Source organism: Drosophila erecta, unplaced genomic scaffold (genome assembly GCF_003286155.1).
Source record: "Drosophila erecta strain 14021-0224.00,06,07 unplaced genomic scaffold, DereRS2 tig00000092-arrow-pilon, whole genome shotgun sequence".
Lineage (NCBI taxonomy): Eukaryota > Metazoa > Arthropoda > Insecta > Diptera > Drosophilidae > Drosophila > Drosophila erecta.
The window spans coordinates 11,328,376-11,347,190 of NW_020825207.1; the positions used below are offsets into that span (position 1 = coordinate 11,328,376).

Sequence of the window (18,815 nt, forward strand, 5' to 3'; positions counted from 1 at the left end):
CATTAACAGTATTAATATAGTTGTTATTCATATATACTCGAATGGTAAATGTGTAAAGCATATTAAAGAACATCACATACAAATCTATATATTTAGGATTCTTAGATACGTTTTACTTTCAATGAAAACTCAGAACTAATAAAAATCAGAAATAATATAACAGTTGAAGTGAAAGGTTAGCGAAGGGTAGAAATGTATAGACAAAAACCAATCGATGAGCTACTTAAATATATACACAGTTAACTAAGCCATCAAACAACGCCACTATCCTCATTACTTGCCCCATGGGCTCTTGCAGTTGTTGTGAACTTTGATCGCGTCGAGCTTAGAGTTAAGAAAGTTTCCGTTTGGCCTTCACATCCAGCAGGAGAATTGCACTACGAGGGACTAAAGTCAAGCGTTCAGTATGTAGAAGATCAACTCGAGAATGATTGGATCCTGAATGCCAGAGGATTCGCCATGAAGCGTGGCTATCAGATGGTTATCCAGCGCGTTCATGTACAGCGGTGGTAGTTTGGAGCCCCGGGCTCCGGCTTCATAGCCCACCTAGGAGTGGAGAATATTATTAGGGTTTCTATGTGCTTCCGCTGCTTTCACACATACGTTATCCTGGTCGAGAGTGACTCTTAGGCCAAGTTTATTTATGCCAGCCGCTGCCAAAAGATCAAGAAGCGGTAGCAGGCCCATCGAGGCACTGCGAGCCAGTTGCTCCGCAATCCGAGTTATGTCCTCATAGTTTCCGCCATTTGTTGCATACCACTCCTCGCACTGTCAATGAATTTATGCGAAATAGTGAAAACATGCCGACCAAAGTGTTAAGTATTTAACAATACCTTTATGATGAAGATATCACTTAGGCGGATGGCATAGTTGACATTGGAATAGTTACAGCTGGCCCATTTCAGCACACGCATGTTTGAGATGCCATCCATGGGTTGGTCATCAATGGGCGACTTAACCCTGTAAATCAAATTCAAATTAAACTTATTCGTTTTAAGCGGTGCTCGTAAGCTTACCCCACATTGATGTCCCGATTATTGTCCACCCACTTTATGCTCACAATCTCACTCTGGTCGTCGGTGGCGTCAATGGGCCCGCAGACGATGTCGATGTCGTTTTGGTTGCGCAGAGCCTGACGCACTTCCTCCATTTTGGCTGGCATAATCTGTACCATTAGACCATCCTCCACGATGCTGCACTTGCCCGATAAGCCACTGCTGCTCTTGAGCGCTTCATTTAGGACGAAGAAGCTAGCTCCAGTGATTTTCCTGGGTTGGCCCTGAATGTTAATGGCCTGCGTGGAGTAGGAGTACATCTCGGATCGATCGTCGTTGATATTCTGCATGCAAACCAAGTGACCATCGGCGACTTTTGAGAAGTTGCCGGCAAAGGCCAGTATATGATCACTGGCATTATTGATTGCCTTAATTACTTCCTCCTGGCGGTACTTTGGAATAATCACCGTCGTCTGCCTGTCCTCCATGTGGATATATAACCCTCGGATATCCGGTAGAGAGAACGAGTAGTTGCGGAAATCCACCAGAAAGTTAATGATAGTTTGAGCTATCTCTCCATACACCGACTCCCTGCCGCGCACCGAGATTAAAGGACAGGGGTAGTACCGATATTGGGCGCCCAAGCGGAGGATCAACCGCAGAGGTAGGACCTTAGCCCAAGGTACCTCGTGTCTATGGATGAGTACGCCAACCAGATAGGGATTGTCTGGAACAATAACGCCCTGCAAGCACTGGTACGTTGGCCGGATGAAGATGAATCCACCATGCTCCCGGGAACCCAGAAAATTGGCGTTTCGCGGACTGGTGAAAGCCAACTCATGGGTGCCGGACCGGGCGTGCTCCACCTCCACGTAGATCTCGTACAGGTGCTGAAACAAATCTTTTGGAATCGCGACTTCCCCCTTCACATATTCATCCTGCTTGGGTTGCTTTATCTCCAGCAGAATGATCAACTCATCGCTGCCCATATGATGTAGTCCGGATGTTGTGAAGTTCAGCACCCATCGATTCATACAGCAGCTCACTGGGGGTTACAAAAAGTATTACTTTAGTGAAATTAAAATTTGTTTAGAGTTGCAAATACTGACTGTTAACAATCTTGACCAGCACATAGAAGTTGTTCTTTATAATGAACTTGAGCGTTTCGTTTTGCAATCGATCAAGAAGGGAGCCGTCGTTGCGCACCACTTTGTAGTCCACCTCGCCGCCCTCTTTGCTTATACAAATTGGGGGGAGGCCGTTCTCCTCGGCGGGCAGATAGCAGCCTTGGGCGTCTCCGTTGGGCGGTAGTTTGCGATTCCGCGTCGCTTCCGCTTTGCGACGCGGCGAGGACTGAGCCTGGGATTGGGATGAGGAGCGACCAGCTGGGGAATACAAATAAATGGATTATATATAGACGACATCGATTACAATGAAGCTTTCCCTTACCGCTTGATTCTGTAGCCGACAATGTGGCAGCCGCTGCACTTGGAGGAATGGAACCGCGGAATAGCTGCGCCACTAGGCCCAATGTAGAGCTAGTGTCAATACTGCGAGGTGGCTCCTCCGTGGCAGGCGTTGGTGGCTTTTGGCCAGCTCCCGAGCCGCTCCTGGATAGTCCCCTTCGCGCCTGCTTGGCCTCGCCCCACTGCTGCTCCATGGTACTGGCCAGTTCGCTGCCGGGCGCAATGCCATCACTGAACATAACACTTTTCCGCTTTCTTACGCCCTTTTGGCCATCCGAACTGGAGGAGTTGGGGGAGCTGCCATCGGTTTTCTTCAACACACCCACGGGCACAATCACGCTGGGTGGCGGAGCTCCAGGCGAGGAGGCCACCTGACGGTGTGGCGGTATGGTAGAACAGTATTCCATTGGATTGTTTGGGTTTGGCGAACGCATGGGAGTGGGCGGCAAAACCGAACCCGGTGCTGACACAGAATTCGATCCATTGGCCTGCCGCTCAGAGAGAATCATATAGCATTGCACACAGACCCTCGACTCGGGTTCGGTGGCGAATTCCAACCGGAAACGCTGCGAACAGCAAACAGAGCACAAGACCTTTCCGCAGGCGCGACAGTGGTGACGCCTTTTGATCATGGTGAACTTTTGTTGACATTGCATGCACTGCCCGGCCATGTTATCCGGCACCCATATGGGTGGCACCTTGCCCAGATTAGCGTGCGGATCGCTGTAGCCCACAGCTTCGTAGATAGGACTATCCTCGTCATCCTCGCCGGGTATTACACCTACGCCTGCTGCTCCTTCAGTGACTTCGGTAGGCTGCGAGTCTGCCTGTTGAATTTCGGGGTTTTCATCTTGGGATGGGGTAGAACTTTCAGCCTGGCAACCATTCAAATTCAGGGTTTGTGGTCGTTGGGGGCGCTGCTCTTGGGTTTCCAGGGCATCCGTGGCCAGGCTGGCATCTTCTTGCTCTCGATCCAGCTCCGCCTCCAGCTCCTGTTCGCCGTCTAGTTTCCTGCCCGAAAGGGAGTCCGATTCCGTGCTGCTGAAACTGGAAGCTACGTCTTCCCCCATACCGGTAGCTGGTGTGGACTCCTGCTGCTTTAGTTCAGCGAACTCCACAGTGGAGGCCTGCGAGAAGTTGTCCACGTTCATCTGGTCGTTTGAGGTTGTCTCCTGTTCGTCGGATAGAATCCGCACCGACTCCTCCTCGGTCACTGGTGAGGCGGAGACGGATTTCTCATCCTCTGGCATCTGCTGATCCCTCTCCTGGTTGTCATCTGCGTCCATCTCTTGCAGCATGCTGTCCAGTTCTGTGTCGGAGATCTCGTCCATGGTGGAGCAGAAGGTCAACGGTTGACTCCGCCTGGGATGCTGCTCCTCTGGCTGCTCCACATACTCTTCCTCCGTTTGTACTGGCTGTTCTTTCTCTTTTGCAGCCGGTACTTCCACAACAGCTTCTTTCTGGAAAACAAGTAACAGATTAAGAAAATGGTATTTCAAGGTGTTTACATATAATAAATCTTAAGCTTATTATACAACGAATTGTTTGTAATTTTAGACGTACACCATTAATAGTATGCTATACTACAAGCCGATATAGTTGATTTACTGAACTGAGTTATTAGTTATTTACACACACAAAGTAAGATAATAGTACTTACTAAAATGGGTAATGGGACATCAATGCCATTGGTCATTTCGGTTTCGGGTTCTCTACTGGGCGACGATTCCTCCGAGAGCCCTTCGAGGACCTGTCCAAGCACGGAAGATGCGGTGACCTCCTCCGGCAATAGGGATTGCGATTCTGTGACGGATGCAGTAATGGAGATAGATGACAATCCCACGGCTAACTCCTCGACAGTTTGCTTGGATTTCGTTGGCTCTGGAATCGCCGGATCTTGATTCTGATCCTCATCCTTGACCTGTTCCGGCCGGTGATCCTGTTCCCTTGGCACCACCTGTACTTCACTTGGTTTCTCGTTTTCGGGGGACGTTGCTAGCTCCTCCGAGTGACTGCCGTTGCTCACGGGCGACGGACCCGACGAGAAGGTGGAACAGGATGAGGTGGTCAGGGATTCAGAGGACGATACTATCGCCTGGCCGTTATTTTTGGACGCCTGTTCGCTGAACTTGTGGATGTCGTCTTCGTGTTCCGCCTCCGTTTGCCAGTCGTAGTTGGGTAATTGGGCATCCACCTGCAAGGACTTCACATTTTCCCTATAGTCATCCAGGCTGTTGAACACCTGGGAGACGCCCACAAAGGATTTCCCAGCCGCCGGTGCTCCCAGAGACGATGGTGTTGCTCCAACAGCTCCCGATACTCCTGGGCCTACTGCCACTCCACTATTGGATGCACTTGCTCCGTCGCCCAGAAAACGGCCAGGATTTGCAGCGGCCGCTGCTGCTGCTGCATTTCTACTCAGCTGCTCGTCGGCGGCAATGCGCAGTTCCAGATTGTCCAAAACCTGATCAATGTCCACCAAGTCCATGGCCACCAATTCCGCAGAAACCTAAAATATTATCGGAAGAACCTGGTTTACCTTTTTGCATTTTCACAAAAACGCAAGAGAAAAAACAACACAAAAAAATTTTGGAAGAAAAAAGAGTCTTGTGATTCATACCTTTTTCACACCTCGAATATAGTCATACCAAGGCGATACGGAAAACAAGGACGTATTCAGCTTTATTGAGCAGATTTCAGCACCTGCAATTACCTTATTTACTTTGTTTTTTCTCGCTAATTTATTAACAAAAACTGCGAGATGAAAAACATTGTAAGAAACTGCCTAAAAATAGACACGGAAACAGTGTTGCAAAACATACAAATTGAGAAAAATTAATATTTTATGTTGCTCTCTCGTTCCAACGCTCTCTCTTGACTTCTGTTATGTTAGTAAAAGTACAATAGAAACTGTAAAAAGAGCTTAACAGCTTTTTAAATTTGAATAGAAAATAAGTAAAATGGTGGAAGTTGTATGCGACCTTTTTTAATGTATAAGAATGTTATACTGAACGCCTATGATCTTAAATAAATCTATGTTATCATTAGAATTTGGAAATGAAAGGCGCAATTGAATGTGCTCAAGAAAAAATGTTGGGTTCCACAACTGGAACTAACAGTAGCTTTAAATAACAGTTAGAGTAATGAAAGAGTGTGAATTAGTATGACCGTAGGTAAGCTCAAGCAAAATACCATAACAATTAATATATACCAATTTAAAATCGTGTAGATTTCATAAATATACCAGAAATCGTCATTTATATTGCCCAAAGTTAATTACAAACTTACCCAAAACTTACGATAATATTAGTCAATATAGTCCCATAATGATATTAATATTAGAACAAGACGAACAAAATAATAGTAATTTATCATTACAAAAATTTTAATGTAGTATATAAATCAATTTTAAATCGTTACGCGTTTTAGTGTGCCCATGCATGATTTTAGCCTGCCATAGAAAATACTTGGGATTTTTTAGGAAATTCACTGCCTGGATATTTAAGGCGGTTCTCTATCTGGTAGCACTGGCCAAGTCATTCGAAAAAAATTTACGGAACGAAGAAGGCACGGGTACGTCCGGATTTTAGCGCGATTTCGTGTCTGTTGTTTGGTCGGCACTCGAGTGTAAAGAAATTTGTACACCCCCGAAAAGAATCGCGAGTGTAATTTTGTAAATACGGAGAGAAAAAGGTGCGCAAAATAGCAAAAATAAATGCAACGAAAATAAACGCAGCAAAACAACGGCGGAAAGATACGAAAAGAGGCAGCGAAGCAGAGGAGAAAAGAGACACATAAAGAAGCCGCCATAGCGGCGGTAGTGGGAAAGAGAGGGCGAGAGGAGACGGAGAGCGAATACGAATGCGTATGGTGTAGTTGTAGTGGTGGGCGGTCGTGTTTTTTTTCGTTGAAAAATCTCTGGATAAAGGGGGAAAAACAGAAAAGCAAAAAAAAAAACTCTGTATTTTACGAAAAGTTTGATGAATTCTATGTTGCTAAAATTATAAATTACAAAAATCGAATTTGAGAAGTATAAATCCACCCACACACACACATACACATACACCAATGCACACAGTAGTTGCGCTGTTGTCTCCTCTTTTATTTTGTGTTTTTCTCTCTGCGTAAACGTTTTGTTTATTACCCCCCTCTTCTACTTCCTTTCTTTGATTTTAGCCGCGCGCGCATACGATAAATTGTTGTTAATTTTACAGTGTGTAATGCTTAATTAATACCCTGTCTCTCCACCCATCGCTATCTCTTTTGTTTTGCCATTCGATTGATAACACATCGGAAATAGTGTGTCTGGAAAATAAATAATCCAAATAGTTTCATGTGTGCATTTCAACAGCGTTCTTCTAGTGCGAAACCAGTTTGAAAAGCGGCAAGAAATATATATAGCTTAATATATATATATATATATGTATATGTGTGACGCCGCCAGTTCTAATCTTTAAATCAATAAACAAAACTGGAAGCCATTAGCTGAAATCACAACAGCAACCGCAGAAGAAACCAACGGGGAAAATGAAGCCAAAGCAGAAGATTTCCGTGGAGCCGCTGTTGCTAGTCGCAATTCTCATCGGAGTTTTGGTAGCCGCCACCCACGCTCAAGATCAGGTAAGTCCGAAATATGTACACCACTAGATGAGAGCCTAATGTTGGTTAAACTTAAACAAAAAGTGTATCTAATAGTGTTACATAACTGTTTTAGGCCTTTGCAATGACAAGCGTCTGTCAAATTACAAATAAATTGCTAAATGTTATTAGTTTACGTTTGGATAACCCAAAATCAATGGCCAGCTTCAAGTATACCTGGCAAACCAAATAATATTAATGTGGCTTTAATGGCTATCCAATGATATTAATACTCATACTATTGCAACACACAGCTTGATTAATAACACAGAGTCTATAGGTCAATATAAGACATTACCATCACTTTGTAGCTGTATAAACGTGTTCAGCATTTGGGGACAAAGTGGAGCATTCAATTGAACTTAGTTTAGCTTTCAAAAGCATAGTTGTAAGTAAGCCCATTCTGCTTGTAACTGCTTCCCAATTAAATCGAGGCAGATTCAATCAGCAATCCGAACTCCCAATTTCGCCACCTTGAGGGCTCCAACTCGGTTCGATTTCTTGTCCACTTCAGTTGTTTCTGCGGTTTGCGGTTCTCCATGCTTTTGTTGCACTTATCATGCAAAATTCGGCAGCCCCAATGTGGATACATGGGCATGTGCATGTGCATGTGCAAGGGGCTAGAAGGGCAATCTCCAAGGCATTGCACTGAATGCAATTTGTGGCTGCGGATAATGAAGAGGAAAGGCCTCCATGTACCGATGAATGTAAGCTGTTAGTTGTCTGCTGTAAGCTTCTGGCTCCAGTGCTCCATTGGTCCTTGTAGAAAAGACATTAAAAACGTCTGCATTGCGAACGCATAAATATGGCAGTGAACTATACGCACAGACATCAGCTCAGCACTCTGCAATATATGTACAATATAGATAGATATACATAGATATAGATATAGACGACGACGAGGCTGCTGCTGGTCAAATAAGGCTGCAAATCTGAAATGGTCATCGGGTCCAGCTCGCATCTATCCATCCATCGATGTTGCCCGTCGCTACCCATTAGCGATGAGAGATGAGTGCCGCCAGAGAAACAGATATACCACGTTCGTATGGAGAATGCGACTCAGATATAGAGATGATTCAATTTCCGACGAATTCCTTTCTTTTCTTCTCGTGCTTTCTTTAATCACCTGCCCAATGAGTTCATTTGTTCCCTGAATGTTGTGTTTGAAAATTGTTTACAGATTCAAACCTTGCCTCTTTGTTGTTTTCCACTTTAAGTACTTTTTGGCATTTATTGAGCAGTTTAATTTTAATTTACCGATTGGAAAGTCAACTTTTAAAGGGTATTGACTTAGCGAAACAGGTTCAATTAATGGGCAAATTGTGTACATCGCTTAAAACAATTGCCAAATAGACATTCTTGTACTAATGATTTTGATTTAAACTGCACAATGCCACTCGATTTATCCACTCTTTACGTAAATATTACAAATAAATCAAATTGAATCAAATGAATTGCATTATTTATCAGCTTTTTCTTGTTATCTAGAGCAATTACTCAAGTTAGAGGATAATAAAACTCAATAATGAATCAGCCCACAAGCGCAAGGGGCATTATTAATGACCCTTTCTTATCTATATCAATTAAGAAACCATTATCAAGCTTACTTTAAACTGAAATATCAAGTATGTTACTCATTACGGTTATTTACATTTTTTGTTTCGCTGACTACAATTACAGTTAGTTATCTGTCAGCGAATTACTGGATATAGGAAGTACTATGTAGATAGGGTTAAAATGTAACCTCCAGTTAAGCAGCGTGTTTCTGGGACACATTTTCTGCATTTTCCTCAAAGAGTTTACAGTTGCATTTTCAAGAGCTCATCACTGAAAGCACTTCTTGTTTTGGGCCTGGGTTCTGGGCCAGTTTGTGATACAACTTCAGCTACTGGTCACGATGATCTTTGGCATCGAATGTTGCCAGCAAAAGCATCCGGCTATTGCCAATTTCGATGGCTGTGTTTGCCTCTTTCACTGCGTGTTTGTTTGTTCGTTTGTTTGCTTGCTTGCCTGTTGGTTTGTTTGCTTTTATTGGTGTGTGACTTATTGGCCCGAAAAATTTCTACACACACTTCCACATAAATAGTGCGATGGCCTTTTACCCCTTCGCAATTGCCCCTCTCTCCCTTCTAAAGTAGTTTGTAATCTTGTTTTTGCCGTTCCGTCCATCTTGTGTCCTGTTTTTGGTGTTTGTCACTTGTTTTTGCCAAAATTGGCATTCGTGGTTAAGCCCTCCTCGGCTCCTTTGCAGCTCCTTTCCCTGTCGTCGAAAACATTTTGAGAACGTGCCCGGAAAATTGATTAGTAGCACAGCGAGAGATGGCTACGAATTCACCGAAAAGAGGGTGCAAGTTTGATGGTTGTGACTGCTGCAAGTGCCACACTACACTATCTATTTTCCGTTCCTCGCTGTTAACTCATTTACAAAGTTATCCCAATATCTAAGAGCTTCATACAAAGTTTTTTATTTTAAAACATTATCACAACATTATAAACAGTATCACAAACAAACAAAAAAATGAGACAAACTTTTTCAAAAATTTAAATATATAAAAGTAGCAGAATTTTTTCCAATGTAACAATAATTAACTGTGGAAGTTAGTAAGGGATAACACTCGATTGCATCCTCTCACCTCTAAGGTGTGGAAACCCAATATGCCACGCCTCCTTTAACATTGCTCCCTCCCGTTTTCCGCATCCCTACAAACTGCCTGCTGTTTGTGTTTATTTTCCTTTCTTGGAATATCGATTCATTGCCAGACGGCGACAGACAGCGATAAGGTTGTGCCGATATTGGGTTTTCCATTCGATCGATTCTATGGATCTGGCTACCTAAACAACAAACACTTCCTTGAACTGGGTAATCAAATTCAGATTTTTGTCTACTGTTGATGGAAAAGGAAATTTGAATAAAATGTTTTTTTTTTTCGTTATTTTTTAGGTTTTATTTGAGTTGCATATTTGATCGCTGCTCTGAATCTAAATTTAATCAAGTAGTTTCTTTGAATCATTCATTCACCTAAGATCATACTTAAATATAGTAGTTTAATTTTTATAATGTATAATTTTTTATAATTTGTATAATTTTATGCTTATATTCGTGCTAAGAATCCATCCCACTAAATTTGATTCAAATTACAATTCATTTGCCGTACGCATTCCAGTTTGCTTCTTCTCCACTCATACATTTCATTCAATCTTTGTTCATTACCTTGCCCATATGTTCATTATCAACCCCTCTCGCTCCTCTTGATTCCACCATATGCGGTTTACATTTTTTTCAATTATTATTCACGTGTGTCTCTTTTCATTTGCCTTTGCACCAGCATTCATGTCGTTGTTGTTGTTGTTGCTGTTGCTGTTGTTGTTATGCACTTGCAATTGCTCATTGCGTCTCTTTCTATCTCTCCCCCCATCTTTTCGCTTTTTGTCTTGTCTCACCTTTCTGTACATTTTTTTTACACGAAACGAGGAAGGGCGATGTCTAGATACCCTTACAATTGTAATCATTTATCCGAATACCATATACATATTTTAAATCATTTCTTCTGTAAAATGTACATATTTCAACTGGAAAATACATCGGCCCAGACCGACTGATAATATTTCTCATTAAAAATTTAGTTTTTCAATAACAATCAAGATGGAACACTGAAGGAGCGCTAGATAAATTGCTATTTTAAGGCGTGACAGTTTTTGGGCGATTTGTGGGCGTTAGAAACGCCTTCTTCCACAGGTTATTTACTATTTTACAAGTAACGGGTATAAAAATGGCGACTTGGTGACAATGTCAATAAGTTATCTCAGACTCGTTTGTCATTTTCAATATTTTTTATAAAACGTCACACGAGCACAAAAGCCGCAGATTAATTGCAGTAATCTAAGTTCAATTGAAAATACCCACAAGTAATCTGCGTCAGTTGCTAATTAAGTCAGAGCAAACAAGATCATGTGTATAAGAGAGAGATAAAAAGAGAGGTAAAAATCAAAGCGAAAGACAGGGGAGGACTTGAAATTTTGATGTAACAAAAACATTTTTATAAATTTGTTCAATTTTTTCGTTGTCAACTGACCATAAATACAATTTAATTAAAATAACAACAGGCTTACCGCAAATAAATCACATCCATAAACATTTGCTACATAAACCAAAATAAAAGAGAGCCACTAAATAAGAGCAAAGTGCAAAGAGAGAGAAAGAGAGTTCGTTGTAAATTGTAAATGAAGCGAAAAGGCAAAGAAGCAGAAACCTGCATAAAAATGTTTGTGTGCTGGCGGCATGTAAGTGTATGTTTGAGTACGTGCCTGTGTGTGTGGGCAGCAGACAACTTTGAAGAAGAAGAGGCAGAATACAAAAACGTACGGAGTTCGAAAACTCCGCCAGAGAAGTTTGTCTACACTGTGCAACAAAAAGAGAACGGAGGTTATCTTATCAGGTTTTGACGGCCAAATTGATTTACTCAAAAATGTTGAAAAAACATTAGATCGTAGACCCCAAGTTACATATAAAAATGATAAAATTTAGATTTTTAAAGAAATTAAGGTGAAACTGTAAAAATAATAAGTATTAAAAAATCTTTAAATTAGAGGCTTTAAGCAATTACCAATTTAGTGCGATCTTGAGATTGAAGAACAAACATGAGAGAGCGTCTTGGCCAGGTTTTCCGAGTATGACTGATGGATCCCCCTAATTATAGGGGATTCTTGGCACGAAACGGACCTTTTGTAGGCTAGTGTTTCGGTTTCGGAAGGGGACTCTTGCGACCTCGTCTCGAGTCTTTTGGGCTGGGTCTTTGGGTCTGAGTTTCCGTCTCTTTGGGTTTCTTGGCCCGTATGATTTCGAGATTTCAGTTTCTGCTGAGGCGGCGTTTGTTGGTATGTCTGTCTGTATGTATGTATGCTTGATTGTATGTTGCATGTCTGCTGAGGTAAACAGCGCCAACACACAAACACCGTCTCATTAATGAATACATACATACATATTGGCCGGTAGGCGACAACAACAACAACAACAGCCCCCATGGTCTGTGGGAAAGAAAGAGAGAGTGCAAGAGAGCGAACGTGAGGGACGACTGAGAGACAGAAAGAGATGGGTAGAGTAAGGCAATGTCAATAAACATGCGTTGTTGCCGCTTTTCATTGTTGTTTTTGTGCTGTTGCTTTAGTTGTTTCATATGTTCGACTTCGTCTTGTTTCGTTTTGCGGTTTACTGACGGACAACTTGAACATACATACATATGTACATGCATATGCGTGTATTCTGCTTCTTGCCATCTACTCCCACTCTTAGCTCAACTCTTCCTCTGTGTCTTCTCCTCCACCCACCTCCTCTTACGCACACGCACACACACGCACTGTTCTTCCGCGCTGCAATGTGCGTGTGCTGTTTTATTGGATTTTACAATTTTGTTTTCATTTTTATTGGCCTCTTCGTGTGTCCCACTGTTGCTGATTTAGTTGCCTTCCCATTTATCCTCATGTTCGTGTTGTTTATTAAAGGGCATGAGTAACTGTGTTGGGTACTGTTCCTTCAGGATGTTTAAATAGTTAATGTATTTATTGTTGTTAATATAATGTACATATCATTAAAGTTATACCATTAAAACTTTAGGATCGAAGGGTTTCATTTAGATCCAATTTTTTTTTGCTATGGTAATATCAGATTAGTAAAGATAAATTTTTTATTTTTCAATTGGGTCATGTGGCGCACTCAACGTTTTGATAATTCGCAGTTGAGTTTTGTTTATTTGGTGCCCCACACCCGTGCGGAATATTTTTCCAGATTTTAATTGCGAAACATAACATGGAGGACGTGCCAATCCCGATTGCGCCTACTCCCGTACTTTATCCCCACGTCGTCTTCCCCTTTTTTTTTTGTTTGCCATTTCAATTTTCATTGACGCAAATCGCGCGCAAAATATTCTGTTGATTTCTGTAGCTTCCTCTCGGATTCTACGTTTTCCCCTTATTCGCAACTGTGTTTTTGTATATTGCGCGTACTTCCTGTCTAGTTTTTTCTTGCTCTTGTTGTAGCTTTTGACTTTTCGCTGTGCGTTTTGAGTTTCCTTTTTTATGTGTGTTTGTTTGCATATCATTAACACGGAAAAGCCGACAGAAAAGCGCTTGAAAAAGAGTTAACCGCCCCCGCGCAAAAGTCAAATGACAACTGAGCCCAGTTAGTCGGCGCCCCGCCCCCTTTTCTTCCGCCTCTTCACATCTTCACCTCCGCCTTGCCCCATCTTTATCAACCCGTTCGCCCACGCGCCTCGCATACTTTCATAATTATGCGTTTTTCGTTGGGCTTTTCCGCTTTTATTGTTGTTTGTTTGGTGTTGTCGATGAGTTTTCAATGGAGTTGCACACATTCCAGCCGACTATTCGATTTCTGTTTCCAGTTCCCTTTCCAAAACGAAAACTCTCACCTTTTCCAAATTGCTGCCTCGCTATCTATCTTTGAAATACTCTAGATACTCAGATACTTTTGCAAATAGATTACTATGAACTATTACAACTAAAATAAAGTTACAACTAAAAATAAAGTAGAATATTCTTCACTCGAATTAATTAATTGTGCATTTATTTTAGGGGTATTAAAGCTTCGAATAGTTTTTCCCTGTAGTTCGGACGCTTTTGGAACAATTTTACAACCCTATTGTGTGTTTTGGAACGCCCACGCGATGCCACAAAAACCGACGCAAATTCTAGCGCACACACAGCACGATAATCGAGGGGTGGAAAAAGGGGGGCGGGGTTGGGGTTGGGTGAAAAGCGGCCGAAACAAACACAAATGCAGATTTGTTTATGCGCCTGGTCACGGAAATATTTCACGAAAATTTATACACCTTTTTCCAAGCGAATTTCAAACGCAATTATACAGATTAAGCTTTAGCTTCACCCCTAAAATGTTTATTATTGGCTTATTTTTGGGAAAAATTTGGGTAATTAAGTGTTTTGGAAAAATCTGAATATCAAGCAAATGTCTTGAGCTATTTTCTCGCGCAGATCATTTTTACCTTGACCAGAGTGGGCGTCATCTCATTTCGCAGTAAATCTGTTTTTCTGCCAGTTTCCGATTTGATAAGGAAAATACTATTAAACGGAGTCGTAAATAATCGCTCGAACAAAGAACGAATCGCGTTCCGATGTGAGTGATCTACGATAATCCCCGGACTGAGGTCAGCTGAACTCGCCTGGAGATTAAATACCAAATTATAGGTAATGGTGTTTATTTAGTTCAACAATGATCTCATTGCTATTTATGCGACACATTCTACGAATCTGAACTTAAGTTGACAGAAAAAACGATGTGCATTTAATTCTGCAGAATTTGTATATACTGCAATTCTGTAATCAAAATAAATATTATATATATAATAATATATATTTAATCATATAATTGATAGGGATTATATAGTATGTTATAACTTTTCCTGCTGTTTCTTTGTCTCATGCTGATAAGATCCTCTGGCCGTTGCGGTTTTCCTTGTGTTTCTATTCAATTTTTGGGGGATTCCCGGCAAATACAGTCCCCCAAAGGGGCATTGTCATTGTTTCGACCGACGGACCAGAAGCGTTGGGGGAAACCTAAAACTCGTTACACTTCGAAAAGCGGGGAAGTTGCAGCTGAAGTTGCGGCAACAGATTGCAGCTCCCCAAAAAGTTTGCGAAAACCCCCCGTAGCTCCCCTTTTCACTTTTGACAGCTGCTGTGTTTCGCTCCGTCTGGCTGCACTTTGATTTTTGGCTTTTTCGGTTTATTGACACGACTCAAGTTTCAAGTGCTCAGATGTTGGGGAGCACAGCAATATAGCAACTGATAGCCGGCAAATGTTTCACATTTCGGGTCATTGAACAATATGAAATAAAGCAGCAATAAAAATTATTGGCCCAAGAACAGACATTTTCTAATCAAATACATATTTCTGTAAAGATTACGAGTTTATGACTACTAAATCGAAAGTCTAATAAAGCTAGCCTGTGAAATACGTATTGTTAAAAAATATTTCGAATTTAATTCTAGGCAAATTAATCAATACAATTTCCATCGCTAGCTAATTAGATTGTGAGCTACAAATTCTTGAATAATAATACCATTTTCAAACTTAATTATGCATTTATTTCGCTAGCTGAAGTTTATGGAATACATTAATGGAATGCGTTTTGATCAATTGTAAATATTTGTTCCTACCTTCGCTAAATAATTTAATAAAATGGCATAAAGTATTTGTTGACCCATGAATGTATTTTAATATTAGGTCAGACACATGAACGTAGCGCAAGTATTCTAAAAACGTTCTATTATTTCACGGTTTTGCGGCTAAATTTTGCCCATTAAAATTAAAGCAAATCCGTTGAAAAACTGCATGCATTATTCATGCCTTTGACTTTTGGCCACTACTGTTTGCTGTCCATTTTTGGTTTGTTGGTTTGTTGTTTTTGCCCTCGAAATTGACGCTTTAATTGTCATCAACGAACGCGCAACAAAAATTATATCAGTGTGCGAGCCATTAACTTACGCTTATTTGTCATATTTTAATATAAGTTTAATCGCATTTGCTGGCTGGTTTCTTTGTCCCTTCCGTTTGGCTTCTTTTCCCTCCGCGGTTTTCATCGATTGGATCACGTATGCAAATGGCAAGTGTTGGCATTTGGGTCTCGTTTTTCCGATTGCTGCTGACTCACATAAACTGATCGCAGATTGAGAACCATCCATAGATCTCAGTTGTGTATATGGTATAATGACTAATGCTATAAAAGCGCTGCAAATCAATTGCTGATTAGTAAGAATCGCTACTTGGAACTCGGAAATGCTGACTTTGCACAGATACTGCGGCAATCTTTTTTTTTTAGATATCTTGCAAAAATATTAACGATCAAGATTGAAAAATAGATAAGTAAGATCATAAGAGCTAAAAGCTATATTTATTGCTAAAATTACTTTGAATTCTGATCTGATTATCAATTGAAAACCTACGAAAAGCTGTTGGCTTGTATTTTCCTATGACTTTCTAGAAATATTATTTGTAATTGAATTCCATTTTCTAAAATTTGTTTATTATATTATAAGAATAGTTAAATTATTTACTTGCTTCTATGCCTGGAAATCGATGTATATTTGACATTGGCCCTGGTTAATCAACTTTTGGTGGCCTGCAAAAAAGTTTATTATATAATGTAAATAGATATCCCGCTGGCAACACCAGGCTAAAGTGAATTTGCATTTTCATTTACGCCTCAAATGGGAGCAAGATTTTGTTCCTTTTCTTGCCAGAGTTGCCGCCTTGCTTTGAATTTTACGCTGGTTGCGTGGACAAGAGGAGTTGTTGGTAGTAAGTGGGTGGCGAATGGTTGGGTGGCTGGTGGGGCATGGGGTGTATACCCGGCGTTTGGTATTTTGCTTTGGCTTTGCCAGACGATGAGCTGCGTGGATGGCGCTAGCTCCCAATCCTTACTATGCTCCTCAACCCAACTGCACCGAAAGAAACAATTGAATGTTAGTAAAAAAAATATGTTGCATTCTAGCTTACGCTACCATATGTATTCTATTTAATACATATAGATTTTATTTTGAAAGCTGTTAGGTTTTGGTTTGAAGAGGATGCTTAAAAGTACGCTTGTAGAAGCTTAGAGAAAAAGTTATACAAATTAAGATATCTAAGCTAATTAAGGCGTAACCTATTGACTGGAAAAATAAGCTCTTAATAAATAATTACCGGTTTGACTTAAAGCTTATACGTATAGGTTTTGTTTTCCGTGTATTGCTCCCTTTGAAAGCCTGCGGCGTTTTTTACCCCTCAACCTGCTTGCTGTTTCATATGCAAATACTCGTAATATTTTTCAAATGTTGTTTGCTTTTGCCCTGGCTCACACAATTTTCCTCATTCTTTTTCCTTTTTTTTTTTGCGCTGGTCGCGCTGCTGGGGCTGCCTTTTCACATTTTTCAATTTTCCACGTTCGCTTTGTTGTCGCTGCTGATAGTCGGTGTGTGTATATAGCCCTATATAGCGTGTATTTGCAGTGTTGCTTACATTTTCATTACTTCTTTTTTTTACGCTCTTTTTTCCCCAACAACCAACAATTCTCACTTGGCAGCAGCTGTGCGGCAGGCCAAACCAAAAGGAAGTTGTCCAATGCTGGCCAAGAGAGGAGCAAAATGTTTGCATTTCAAATTACCCATGGGCCAATGACTGTTGACTGATTTTTTCTACCTTTATTTGTTGCTACTTGACTTCCGTTGGGGCTACAAAAAAAAAAAAATAAAAATGAGTGGCAAAAGAGGGACAGAACCGTCAGCAGATGGCTGTGTAATGCACTTGAACCTAAATTGATTTGAGATTTCTCAAAATTAATCAGCTAACTCAGCGCCAGTTAATAAATCACTCAGTCGGCTTGTTTTTATCTGTGGTTTAAAACACAATTATCGTTGCACTTGCAAAATCCATGGAAACTTCTGTAGCAAAATATCTTCCATCTAAATTCCTTGATTTATGTCTGCGGTGAAAGTTTCCATACTTGAGAGCATATTTCAAATATTCATAAATAAAGTAAGGCATGTTGTCACCTTTATTTTTAATACTAACTTTATTGTAATTTAACGTACAGACTAATTTAAGACTTCTTTTATTTCCAAGATGTTTGCTACAAATTGGATTGGATATAATTAAGTTTTGCAAGAGTATTTTATTTCAGCTTCGGTCAAGTCTGCTGTAATTTATGTAAATTTTTCATCAGCCCTCTCTATAGTTTTAAAATTTTTTTTCGGTTTTTATCTCGGGCTTACGGAAGTCCCAGAACCGCAAAGTATGCAAACATAAACCAAAAGAGTGTGTGTGTGCGGGTGGGAGTGGGAAAGACATACATACATAAAGAGAGACAGATGAACTCACATTTGTTATGCACTTTGAATGGAAGGAACATGCCGTGTTGTTTTTGTTCTTGTGTCTGAATAAATTTAAATTCGTAATTAGTTGGGGGAGTAAATGGGATTTAAGGTTTTTCTCCGTGTGGTTCCTTTTTTTCGACCAAGCTAACTAAACATGTAATAAATCTGCATTTTGTATACTTACATCCCGGTGTGATCCAAATCTGCCGGAATGAGCTACGAAAACAATGAGCAGGGGCCCTGAAAATGTGGGGGAAATGTGGAATTTGAAATGTGAAATGGGCTACCTGCAATCAATCACGCTGCCCAAGTGGCCCAGATATCTGAATTTGGTGGCTGAAATAACAATTGAAGGGCTGATTGGAAATCGGGATTTGCTTAATATTCACTTTGTTTACAGCTAAGGAGGGGCAAGTTTTGCTTTGAGTTTGAATTAGTTTTTTTTTTCATTTTTTAATTGGGTGTTCTGTTAAAGATACTTTATCGATATATGATCATTTTTCCTTTAAGTTCTCAATAATTACATAAAATCGAGTGCCCTATGTCAAATTTATTGGGGGCTTATCAAGCACTCCAAAGTAATGTGATGATTTCAATTATTCTAATTCCGTGGGCGAGGAAATCGGATTTTCGATTGAAGGCATTGAGTGGCAAAGCCGGGGATGAATTACATTTTTCTAGACTAAGTAAACTGCGAATTTCGATAAAGCCCCAGTTTTTGGGGTGTGGGGCTCCATTCCTCTGGCTTCCCGAAGGTTCTATTTCGCTTGGCGTTGGGGTTCTTGTGGGCATTGAGAAGGGTTTAATGACCAGAGAGACCGCGTTCCATGTTTTT

The 18,815-nt window shown here is 40.9% G+C and overlaps 2 protein-coding genes across 6 annotated transcripts in view; one reads left to right on the forward strand and one right to left on the reverse strand.

Annotated features, from left to right (window-relative positions):
• Positions 1–2: 2 nt before the first annotated feature.
• On the reverse strand, positions 3–5,266 carry LOC6547974 (zinc finger FYVE domain-containing protein 9). Its single transcript, XM_015156757.2, has 8 exons — positions 5,082–5,266; positions 4,122–4,970; positions 2,445–3,921; positions 2,105–2,380; positions 1,017–2,040; positions 834–960; positions 604–768; positions 3–546 (listed from the first exon to the last, which is right to left on the reverse strand). Exons 2-8 carry the CDS (start codon positions 4,947–4,949, stop codon positions 394–396), a joined length of 4,050 nt encoding a protein of 1,349 aa, XP_015012243.1. The 5' UTR covers positions 4,950–4,970; positions 5,082–5,266; the 3' UTR covers positions 3–393.
• Positions 5,267–5,936: 670 nt separating this feature from the next.
• LOC6547973 (syndecan) overlaps positions 5,937–18,815 on the forward strand; it is an 88,476-nt gene continuing 75,597 nt past the window's right edge. For all 5 annotated transcript variants that reach the window (XM_026981085.1, XM_015156322.2, XM_015156317.2 and 2 more), the window contains exons 1-2: positions 5,937–6,154; positions 6,813–7,081. In XM_026981085.1, the coding sequence (XP_026836886.1) occupies positions 6,989–7,081 (93 nt within the window). In that variant the 5' untranslated portion in view covers positions 5,937–6,154; positions 6,813–6,988. The remainder of the gene's footprint in view (positions 6,155–6,812; positions 7,082–18,815) is intronic.

What these genes read in the sequence shown, in the direction of transcription:
- LOC6547974 (XM_015156757.2), bottom strand. Translation starts at nt 4,949, where the DNA reads ATGGACTTGGTGGACATTGATCAGGTTTTGGACAATCTGGAACTGCGC. An exon ending in AATCGGGACATCAATGTGGG is followed by an intron (nt 961 to 1,016) that starts GTAAGCTTACGA and finishes TTTGATTTACAG; the next exon opens with GGTTAAGTCGCCCATTGATG. An exon ending in TCACTCTCGACCAGGATAAC is followed by an intron (nt 547 to 603) that starts GTATGTGTGAAA and finishes CTCCACTCCTAG; the next exon opens with GTGGGCTATGAAGCCGGAGC.